At 40.4% G+C, this 12,150-nt stretch overlaps 1 protein-coding gene across 2 annotated transcripts; it reads left to right on the top strand.

The window, feature by feature from the left end:
- Nucleotides 1–4,227: 4,227 nt before the first annotated feature.
- On the top strand, nt 4,228–10,694 carry LOC103714610. Of its 2 annotated transcripts, none has more exons than XM_026807474.2 (7): nt 4,228–4,966; nt 7,424–7,564; nt 7,656–7,769; nt 7,873–8,046; nt 9,941–10,056; nt 10,218–10,264; nt 10,408–10,694. In XM_026807474.2, exons 1-7 carry the CDS (start codon nt 4,433–4,435, stop codon nt 10,422–10,424), a joined length of 1,143 nt encoding a protein of 380 aa, XP_026663275.2. In that variant the 5' UTR covers nt 4,228–4,432; the 3' UTR covers nt 10,425–10,694. The 2 variants fall into 2 exon arrangements, with proteins under 2 accessions (XP_026663275.2, XP_008800139.3); XM_008801917.4 differs by having other exon boundaries at nt 4,231–4,966; nt 10,218–10,299; nt 10,410–10,694.
- The last annotated feature ends 1,456 nt before the right edge of the window (nt 10,695–12,150 follow it).

Raw genomic sequence — 12,150 nt, 5'->3', positions numbered from 1 at the left:
ATAGTTCTTAAAAAAAATTATATTTCTGTTCCAAAAGCTAAGCAAGAACAATTTTGGCATTCATTCTATACATCTTTGAATGAGGACAATATGTTCTAAGGTTTGGAAATAGGACGCCCTCTCAATAAGCACAAGGAAAGTAATTAGCATATAGTATTGTGTGCATCATCTATAAGTCTGATGGTACTTCTATCTTAGGTTTTGCATTGTGTCGGGTCTGTTTCTTTCTCTCTCCTATTCTCTATGCCATCTGAATTCTACCATTTTGTCTCTCAAAAGAGAATTTTCTCAACCCAATCAGATCTTACTTGTTTTTGCAATGGTTTCCAGGTAAGCTTTCGACCATATGAAGTCTTTTGGGTGCTATAGTCAAGTGTTAGCATTATGTACTTATTTAATAGGTTAGATATATGCACACCTTATAATCATGGTTTTCTCTTCCACAAGCCAACATGCTTCAAAACCATTTATTGAAGAAGTTATGAAATATTATAATCAAAACTTTTCATTTCGTTAACTAAAGGAAAAATATTAATGATTAGTAAAAGAATAAAGTAACATTGAATACTACTTAGAAAGTTCTTGATCTGCCATGTTCGTTTTGATGTTTACAACCTTGAGCTGAATAGATGTGGATTAGAACTTTGTCAGGTATTAACTATTAGTTTGCCCACCTAGGAATTTAGATGCCTCTAATTTATCTCTAATGTACTTTCTTTGTTCCCAACGCAAGTGCATTAGATTAAATAAGTAAGCTAGCTCTCACAGGCAACATGAAATTTTAAGCCTCCACTAATATCGCTTGTTTGGAAATTCATTGGGGTTTGGCCAATGAGCACTTAGCCGGAATTGGGTTTATTCTATGGGATGGCATAGGAGTTGGTTTAATTCTATAGGATGGCACAAAAGCTAGGTTTATTCTATGGGGTGGCACAGGAGCTGGGTTTATTGTATAGGACCGCACAAGAATATCAATCGACATCGGTGTGAGATGATTGCAGTTATTTTAAGTGTGTGGCAGAAGGACCTCATCCAAAATGGCTAAACGGAAGATATTTTTTTAGTTCAAACTAAGATTTTTCTAGCAAATAATCGATGTAGATCTAAACACACGCTCGCAGAGGTCTTTACGGATATAGTCTTGATTCTTGAAATCTCTACCATTAATTTACTATGCTTTCAATCTAGTGGATCATTCTCGCTCAAAATATATAGAAGTAGGCTACCATGTCATATGTGGGGATATCAATGTATGCTTTGTTGGGGCCATTGGTCAAATAGCTGATATTTTCACTAAAGAGCTTTCTAGTGGAAGAATTTGGCTTTAACAACGAAATTCGATGTCACCAAAGCACTGTTTAGGTTGAGATTATGTGTTAAATATCTTTCCAAATCAAGAGATATTGTGATACCGAATATAAAGATGGCAAGATTAGTGGGGATCCTCGTCACGCATGCTTTGTTTTACCTTGGTTGGGTGAAATACTATGAACAGCTTCACAGATCTTTCATGCAATACATGAGTGTACGGTATTTACACGAGCTTGGGTGGATGGCTCAATAAGATAGGCAGCCTCCAACCATCAAAGTCATCACTGCATCAAAATCTGCTGCATAAAAAATAAGGCTGCAAGTTAAGCCACGCTAAACAAGAAAATTTTTATTTTTGCTGCTGCGGAACAAGGTAGGATGTATGGCAGGATTTTTTTTTTTTGGTACAACGGCGGCTCACATACGACAGGTATGAATGCGGCCAATAAGTTCAGAAAACAAAAGGCTACAAAAAGGCTCCAGCACATATTCATGATCCACCCAGATGAAACCTTATGAGTGATGAGCGGCAAAGGAGGCAACCCAGTCTGCAGCACCATTTGCCTCTCGATAAGCATGTGTGACCACGTAGGAGCCACACTCCCTTAGTAGGCGGTAGATATCATGGAGCAGCGGCCGCTCCCCAGACGTGCATCCTCACCTCCGAATTCACTCGATGACTGTAGTTGAGTCCTCCTCGAAAAGTATACACTCCATGCCCAGCACCCATCGCACGTAGGTAACACCCTTTCATGCCGCGCGGAGCTCGTGTACACCACGGACGTATTGAAGACCCGTCGCCCTCCTCGCTCACACTGTCGTTGAAGTTCACCTTGATAAAGCCAAAAGGTGGGGGCACCCAAGAAATAATGTTGGACCTGGTGCTGTAGTAGCGGAATGAGTGCCCCAGATTTCTCCAACTAACCCACAGACGATCCGAAATATCAAGAAACTCCGCAGCATGCAGTAGAGCTCGGTCCGCCACTGCCCTTGGGTGAGAGCCACCGTCTTCGAAGATCCATACATTCCTATCCAGCTAACAGTGGTAAGATGCATGGCAGGTTTCCAAAATCTATTTTAAGATATTCCACTTGGCAATACACTACGTGATCTTCAAATTGAAACTAAGCTCAGAGCCCTCTATGGGAGGCACTTGGCTGCTGAGCAGAAGCCAAGTTTTTATTGCTCAACTGGACCTTGCTTGTGTCCTAAATTTGGATAGCTAAACCTGCAAAATATATTAAGCCATGTTAGCCAAAATCCAGACATCCATGAGACCACCTAGTGGACGCGATGCCAGCAAATTGGGTGGTCCTCGTTCAATCAATCCATATTGACCGTATATACTAGATCATTTTGTTTTTAGTATTGCGAGGCACTCACAATTTATCCTTGGATTCTTCTGAACTTTATTTTCTTGATTGCTGCTGGAGAATTTTTTGTGGCAGTTTGTTTGGTCCATAATGAACTTTTTTTTGTTTCTTGATGCGCTTATTTTTATTTTGTGAATCTACCTTGACGTCTAAACCACGACAAAAAAGGTGACAATGAGACAGCAAAAGGTAGGAAATGGATGTGATATAAATGATTAGCTTTACAACGAAGGGTAGTGATCGAGTTTCTTGCACGCTTGAAGTTTCCAAACCCTCCGCATTCCATCCTCCCACTAATTTAAACTCGGTCATCCTTCGTAATACTCTTTTTTGGTTTCAGAATACGTCAAAGAAAATTTGAGATTTTTTTCATTGTGTGCTTTCTTGCAGCATTCTACTAGTTGCTGCCGTGCAGTATTGTGTATGGCCAGTTAATACCGACACCATACCAAGGTCCATAATCTAGTATGTTGTATGGCATTTTTGGTATAATGAACCAGTACAATCCACCTAGCATTGCAGCAAGATTCGATCAGGATAAAAGGGACGGGGAATGCAATCACAACCACTTGATTAGCTTTCATCAATCACATATGAAACAATTGTGGCAGCTTAAATATTACACAATTATAGGGCTGTGGAAGAGCTCTCTCATGATAAAAAGAGTAACATGTTGGGTTTCTTTGTGGTTAATCACTTAGGCCCTGTTTAGCAAAGCTTTTGATGGGCCAGAAAGTACTTTTTGATCCTCTAAAAATATTTTTGGATGGAATAAGGATGTTTGGTTAAAAAATCAAGGAGCTCCAAAATATAACTTCTTTGGAAAAACAATTTTAGTATGCGTCGGAAAGCTATCTTAGATTTATAAAAAAAAAAAATTAGATCAAAATACCCATGATAAAATCGTATAATTGCAGATAGAGTCCTCTTATATTATATTATATCATAATATATTGATATGTTATATTATATGATATCAAATTATGTTATATTATTATACTATAGTATACAATATTATATTAACTATATTAAAATAATATTATATTACATTACAGTAATATTATATTATATTATATATTTATGTATTAATATATATTATATTTTATTATGTTCTGTTATATAATACTATACAATATTCTTTAGGGCCATTTTGTCATATCAAAAATATTTTTTTTAGTTTGTTTGCCAAACATATAATAAAATTTCATAACACTTTAAAAATATAGTCATCAAACAATAAATAGCTTTTTATAAAAGCTCTACTTCAAAAAGTTCTACTTCTGAAAGCGCTACTGTCAACAGCTATACCAAATAAAATCTTAAATTTTATCGAAAGAATTGGGTCTAACCAGATCCATCTCAGTTGCACAATATTATATACTAGTGGTTGTATTTAATCAAAAGTTTCTGGCCTCCCTTGCAACGGTTGGATGATTTTTTTTTTGGAGGCGGATAAATCTTGAGCGGTAGCCAAAAACACGTCAGTCGCGTGGATATGTGGACTAGGATCATCATCTGGAATCCGCCCCCTCCTTCCCTAAGCTTCCACGTCGCCGACGATAGCAGTCAAAGCTATGAAATAATGTAGCATAATATGAAACCCCTCTAGGTTCCAATTCTGTGTGCCTCGTGAACCCCGAAATCCCCACGAGAAGAACCGGAAGAAAGAAAGAAAAGGAAGCGGCCGCTTCGCTTCTTTTCTTTTTTCGTTCTCTCCCTTTCTTGCTCCGTGGTGGCAGGCTCGACAAATGGCCACCGTCAACAGCGTCGCCTCCCCTTCGAGGTTTCTACCCCTCCAATCCCGGCTCCGGCCTTCTTCCTTCCCCTCCAGCTCGAAACCCTGCCTCTCCTCCTCCAGATTCCACGTGCCCCTCTCCCCTCCTCCTTGGAGGCCCGACGGAACGCGGAGGGACCGGGCCGTCGCCGCCTTGGTGACGGCGGCGGAGGACCTGAACGTGATTCCTGTGAAGAGCCCCGACTCGACGGACCAGCAGGACGGGGTCGTCGCCGTGGCCGCGGGGAGAGAGCAGGAGGAGGGGGACGGCGGTGGGAGCAGCAGTCACAATGAGGTCGGAGGATTCGCCTTCGAGAACGGAAGGGTTGGTGGAGTGACCGCCGGCGGAGGCGGCGGGAGCTTATACTCTTCTCCGTCGTCTTCTTCTCTGGAAGAAGGTGAGGGTGTGGATCGGCTGGTGGATCGAGCGATCAACGCCGCGATCGTGCTTGCGGCGGGGACCTACGCCATCACCAAGCTGCTTACCATCGACAGTGACTATTGGCAAGTAGGTGATCTCTTCTTCGCTCTTTTGCCCAGTTGGGCCTATTTCTCTAGAATGAAATAAATTAATGAATAGAAATTGTGTTTTGAATTGAGTCGGCTTGATTTGCTTGTGCCGGATTACTTGAATGTGACTCGGCTTTCTTGCTTTCCTGCGGTTCCAAATTTGGTTCACTGGTTCTCAGAGTGGCTGGTTTTGCTTTGCCTGGCTAGGTTTTTTGTCAGATACCTTTGATGTGGACTTTGTGCTTTGATACAAGTGTCCAGCAATTATATACGCTTATCTTTCATTAATCGCTTAGTTACACAATAGAGGTTTTACTTTCTTTCTTTTCTTGAAATTTTTAGCTTAGAACATTTCTTTGATGTATTTCTGCCTTTGAATGAGCATACGACCTAATTCAATTTTGCATCCACCTTGTGGTATTGCATAGGGAAAGCTTATGAAGTTAAGGATCTCGGAAGCAGCCAAACTGAAAATAGGTAGATGAATATCACAATCAAGATTGATAGCTGAGAGATCCTCTAGATTGGCTGATTCCTTTTTCAATAAGTTTTTTTTTAAGTGAAAGGGAGGCTTAGCCACCTGAAAATTTTTTATTCGAATGAATATATTTACAAGGTCAGAGCTGAAGAAGTAAGCGAAACAAACAAGATAATAGAAGATCTGAAGAGGTTCCGGATCCTGCATAGTTCAAGAGAACAAACGAAAACATCAGGACAAGTTAAACATCTGCAAACTCCTTTATAAATAAGTTTAAATAAAAAGAGTCCTAGTAGGGGTTTAGAGGTGCTGTGGGAGCATATGCTTTTGGAACAGGTGCTCATACGGGCCTGTAAAGCAAAGCACAGGGCTTCCAAAGCGTGCCTGCACAACCCACATGTTTGCTTGCACAACAGGGATGCATGTAGCAGGCTTAAGGTGAGCCGGATGCACAGTGAGCAATATGTGCCAGCTGATAGTTGCTTCACCACCTAGCCTAAGTTGATTTTACAAAGATGGCAGTTGCTTATGTCCTGCTGTTTTACAAATACATGCCTAAGTGAATATTGAGATTTTTTTATATGCAAACTATAAGGTTGACAAGGTTATGTTTCTAGCATGTTGGACACTAAAAACAGTGTGAGTAGATATATTTTTAATGGCAAGGTTCAGAATATTTGTACTGATGAGTTATTTAACTAGTCTAGACAGGATGATGTGAGTTCTGATTTAGATGATTCATCTATGTGCAGCAATTTCAAGTTGAGGCCCTTATAAGAGGAGCATCCTATACATGTGTGGAAGAGTATAGGGAAATTGAAAAAAGAGATTCTATTTTTGAAGTTAAAGAATACCTTGTCATATTTAAGGGTCCAAAAGTATTGGCATTCTACACTTGCCGAAAACTGCCCAAAACTGGTGTGCATTTCCGGAAGAATCATATTCCTTAGTGTTTTTCACGTTATCTCCCAAAATTGGACTATACTGCGTAACAAATTAGACAATCGTAACATATTCCGTTGTTTTGTGATTAAGATGCATATCGAACCAAATTTTGGAGCAAATACTCTACTTAGTTTAGCTGTTCCATGTGCAGAATAAATATATCAAATCTTGTTTTCTCCAAATAAGGAGCTTTCAATTGTGACATTACTTATTTGTTCTTTTACTTTTTGAGATATGTAGTGATGGTTGCTCTGTAATTTTGTATGTAGAAACATCTTTGGCATGTTATGCTGTAGACATGTATGAGCCCCATATGTTTATGCCAGCCTCAAACTGCTTATTTGTGCCCAGTTATTCTGTACTATACAACCACCTCATCTCCTTTCCATATCATTGATATTCTTCATTTTTCACGCTGTAATTATCCCCATTATAGGCCATTCCACTTTATTTATTGAGAAAACATTAAATTCCTTTTTTTTCGCTTATATTAGTGCAAAGAAATCACAGCTTCCATAAGTTCTCGTTCTCTAACTATGTTTTCTCCAATCAAAAACAAGGTGTTTTATCAGCAGCAACAGGTCATTTAATTAAATACTATATTAACGATATAAGGCAAGAAATTCTTGATCAGGGAAAAGGCAAAAGTGATTATGTTTATATATCATATAGATGTGTCCTGACATTCTCCAGTTCTTAATTTGCATGATTGTTTGTTAAAATAATTCGCTGCTTTGTTGCACTGACATTTGTAATTTGACATGAGTAGTTGTAATTTTGCATTTTTTTTATCTTAAGCTACCTTTTTGACAATTTTTTAATAAACATCCCGTGAATGCTAGTTATGATTTTAATTGATGTATTATTTAGTTTAAGGCTTAGCGATTACTTTAAATTTTAAACATAATATACTGATATTCTTATGGACATGTGATTTTTGTTGTTAGGGTTCTATCATTTTAGGAGCACTAGTATTGCAATTTTCTTGGATTGTTAAAATTATGGCCTTGCTCATGTTTTGCTGCATTACAGGGGTGGACCCTTTATGAGATCCTAAGATATGCACCCCAGCATAACTGGACTGCTTATGAGGAAGCTTTAAAAACAAACCCCGTTCTGGCCAAAATGGTGATAAGTGGAGTAGTTTATTCTGTAGGAGATTGGATTGCACAGGTGGATGCTGTCTGAGGTTATCAAATGATCATAAAATTTGTTTCAGTTTCATTGGCATCTAAATTGTATTTTTGTTTGTATCTCAATGCAGTGCTACGAAGGGAAACCACTTTTTGATTTTGACCGTGCTCGCATGTTCAGATCTGGTCTTGTTGGTTTTACTCTACACGGGTCCCTTTCTCATTACTATTACCAATTCTGTGAGGTTGCTAGCTTCAAGTATTGGTTCATATATCTGATAACAATTTCTTCTTGTTGTCATAACTAATTTGTTGTATGAGAGACTCAGACAAAACTACTCTTTCCAGGCTCTTTTTCCTTTCCAGGACTGGTGGGTGGTTCCTGCTAAAGTGTTGTTTGACCAGACTGCTTGGGCTGCAATATGGAACAGCATTTACTATGCAGTCCTGGGATTGTTGCGTTTTGAATCACCAGCTAACATATTCAGTGAACTGAAGGCTACATTTTGGCCAATGTTAACTGTAAGCAATGTTCTTCCTTGATTATTTATGCCACTCAATCTTGTTATCTCCCAATTTTTTATGAATTGAGGCTGCTTTTTCCCTCTCCAATGGTCGAATACTGAACCTAGCAGATATGTACAAGGTTCGCCATACTGGTCAGTACCATACTATACTGGACGTACCGTATCATACTGGTACCGAACCGATATGCACTTTTGTACTGTAATGACACTCGGTATATCTCGTCATCTGGTACCGTACGGCATATCAACATTGTAATGGGATGGTATAGGTACGGGATTCAGTACCAAGATGGTGAACCTTGGATATGTATATCAAGTGTGAGCACCATTTCGGTTGACTATTAGGTTCGCTGATTAATTGGCAGTGTAACCCTTGGTGCAAGCATTAGTACTATAGAAGGCAAGCTTAAAATAATTATATTTTAACCTGCCAATCTTGCCATTAGGAAGTAAATTGATCTTGTGGAAATTGAGGAACTGACTATTGCCTCAAACTCTCAACCATACTTGATCAAGTCATCGTAGATTTGCTCAACGGGCGGGTCAGACTTGACATAGGGTACCACTTGATTAAGTCGGGCCCAAGTCTGGCCTAGCCTAGCCTTTAGGCCTGCTTTCCAGACTCGAGCCTGCTGCTTATCGGGCTTATGACTTTCGAGGCGAGCCTCGAGCTCCCTCCCCCTTCTTCGCGATGCCCTCCGTCTTCTCCTCCCATCTCATCGAACCCCCATATTATTTCCATGAAAGATTCTATAAGAAGCTAGAATCAAGAGTCCAGGCTGTCTACTTGGATGAGGGCCCTGAGAATCTTGGAGATGGTGAGTGGGAGGACGGGGGCCGCCCAACATCGATGTGGATGGCGTGGGCGGTGTGCATGGCAAGGGCGGTGCCCATGGCAAGGGCAGTGAGGAGGGTGTTGGCGCACTAAGCAGGGCCCACATTGACGGCGACGACCTTAACGGCATTGCCAGACTCCTGGATGCAGAGGGCATCCACCAACGTGATCTCGTAGAACGGGTTCATCAACATCTTCACGTTACTCATCCCCACCCTGCTTTGATCGCCATCGTTGGGCCATCATTATGACCATTAGATGATTGATGAATGGTGACTACTAGGGGAAATAGGGGGGATGGGTTACCTTGTTGGGCTTGATGCAAATTTTGACGGTGGAGTTGACAACCCACTTGATGGTGACCAAGTTTCTAAGTTGGTGAGAAGGGGGAGGGTTTGGAGAGAGCAGGTGGGGAGGGGAGGAGGGGCAGAGGTGGGGTTTGAGGGGATGGTGGGAGAGGGATTGGGAGGGATTGGGGAGGGGATGGGAGGATGAGTGGGTGGGGCGGAGGGGGGAGATGGGCCATGGGCGAAGAAAAGGAGGAAGACGATGAGGAAGGAGGTTTTTTATATTATATTTATATAATATGATATATATTTTATATTTATATTATATAATATAAATACTTTGCTTGAGCCGAGCTCGTGTTGGGTTGATATAAACCTAAGCCCAGCCCATTTAATGAACGGTCTCAAATTTCAAACCTGGCCTATGCGCCAAGCTTAAAAACTAGGCCTTAGCTTGTCCGAGACGTTATGGGCTCGGGTGGGCTGCCCAGCATTTGAACACATCTGGTGAGTGGACATACGAGTCATTTGGTGGATCATTCTATAACTTTTTAAATTAGTCACTATTTAGGGGCTTGTCCATTGTGGGCAGTCTAGAGAGGGCAATATGTTATATATGGTACGATGTGCATCATGAATTAATCAAAGTCATCATGATAAATTTGTTTTGTCATCAAAGTTGCAGTTTTTATCTAGCTTGATTATGTCATTTGCATGATGCATCAGCGTTTTTGGGTTGACACCTTGCGGGTATTTTGGCTTGGCAGGCAGGCTGGAAGCTTTGGCCTTTTGCTCACCTGATTACTTATGGTGTTATACCAGTAGAACAGAGACTTCTCTGGGTGGATTGTGTGGAGCTGGTTTGGGTAACCATATTATCAACGTAAGCATCAAACCAGCCTGCTCAACATAATGATTATAATCCTCTATGTTGTTATTTTTGGGATTAATCACTTAAACTGTTAATAAGGTATTTTTATATTTCAAGACTAAGCATGAGATATTATTGGTCACAGAAATTTATGCCCTTTTCTTTCTTTTTAGGTATTCAAATGAGAAATCTGAAGCAAGAAATACAGAGGCGATGTCTGAGTCAAACGCCAAGTCTCCATCTGCTATTCCTGAGGTGATGTGATTGCCAACCCCTCTAATAATATTTTCTAAGTCTTGACAGGGAATGATAACTATGAATGTTGATGTTTCTCTTGAAATGTTTCCTGCTATTCTTTGTTACAGGAATTGATAAAGTAGATGGCAAAACTGACCATGTCTTGGGCCGGAATATTGTGGGAATTAGCATCACAGATTTTTGGTGACTGGGAAGCGCAGCTAAAGTAGCCCCAGGTTCATCAAGTGGGTGCTGTATAGATTACTTATATAAGAAATAGCGGGCAATGGTTCTTTAATGAGAACTACTTTTCCCACTTGCAATTTGAGCTGTTACGAGTGTAAATATTACATGGCTTGTTGTAACAGTCATACAAGGTTGATTCAAATAAGTATATTTTTTTTCCCAAGGTATATGCTTCATAATTAACAATCCTTCAGATGGTTATACTGCGAGCTGTTTTCTTTTTTCCTTTTCTTTTTCCTCTGCGTGCACAATGAACAGAAGATAAACATTAAAACAGCTCGTCATGGCTTATGGGGTCTGAAATTTTGGTCTTGTGGGGAAGAATTAGATGAGTCTCTTTGGGCTATCATGGAGTTGTAATTTGAGAAGGATATCTAGAATGGTACACCAATTATTGGCTTGAGGCATGGAGCCATTGCTTCAGTAGCTTACATTATGATGCTCGGCCTAAGGTTGGTGGGTTCACACCAGGTGTGTACCCTGGCTCTCGCTGGTCTGTAATTCTGCCATCATTAGTTACCAATTTTCGATTCTTGGTGGATATAATGATGAATGTGGAGGAGTTGAGGTAGCACGTTTTGTTAAAAGAATTGGGAAGCTGCTATAGTGGAATGATCTGGTTCTTTTTTTACAAGAGAAGTTTGGCACGTTTTTTACTGTGTGTTAACAATGGGGTATTTGATATGAGGGGAAAAGGAAAGGTTGATTTCGTAGCATAAAAGTACCAAAATCTCTGCAGCGTTGGATTGGCATTTGATATGAGGGGATCGCCATTCACCGGTCATTGCGTCACGGTTGATTTCGTAGCATAAAAGTGCCAAAGCCCCTTTTGACATGGGGTATTTATCAGGGTTGGACCACAGCAACAGAACGGGAGGCCATTCAATGAACCGAATACTTTTCGGTGGCATAAAATTATCGTCATTCAATTCGGCCAGCTCAGATCTCAGCTACTGTGTTGTCTCCCTCGATGGAGCTAAGGAAGGCCGAGTCAGACCTTAACCAACTTTCTACCCGTGGAAGGGAATTTAATGAATCGCAACCGGTACCATCTCCATGGGAAAAAGTTTGAAAGCATCTTTGGCGTTGGGGTTCAGTTCTTTCCCCTTCTAACCCATGCCGACAAAACGTGTCCTCCATTTTGATTGTTTGTTATCAATATCCGAACATGATTTTCCGTGAATCTGGATGTTCTTAGAATATAAATTATCTTATCCAATATCCAACATGAATTTTAGCTGCTGCCAGTCGTAGGGCAGTGGCGCCTTACGTACTTTCTATCAAACTTCTATAAATGCAATGCTAGCTCCTCTTTGCTTTGCAGTGATGCATTATAGCAGCGAGTGACATACACCATCGTTCGAGACTAAGCTCTCTTATCCATATGCATCTTTGGCGACACCTTACACCTGATCCATTAGATAGAAGAAAAACTAGTTCGGACAAGATCGATGGAACTGGAAGTGTGGTAATTGCATGGATAGCAGCAACTTGTATTTATGGAAGATACATGCTACATTACTGTTTTATTTAAGATAGTGGTTACACTGTCACGATCCACTTGCAACATCCTTTCATTCATCATTAAATTGTACTACATGGACTGTGAAGCACAAACTGAGA

The sequence above is a fragment of the Phoenix dactylifera genome, chromosome 11 (genome assembly GCF_009389715.1).
Source record: "Phoenix dactylifera cultivar Barhee BC4 chromosome 11, palm_55x_up_171113_PBpolish2nd_filt_p, whole genome shotgun sequence".
NCBI lineage: Eukaryota > Viridiplantae > Streptophyta > Magnoliopsida > Arecales > Arecaceae > Phoenix > Phoenix dactylifera.
Note: the sequence above shows the minus strand (reverse complement) of the source record. Positions and strands in the feature narration are given on the sequence as shown.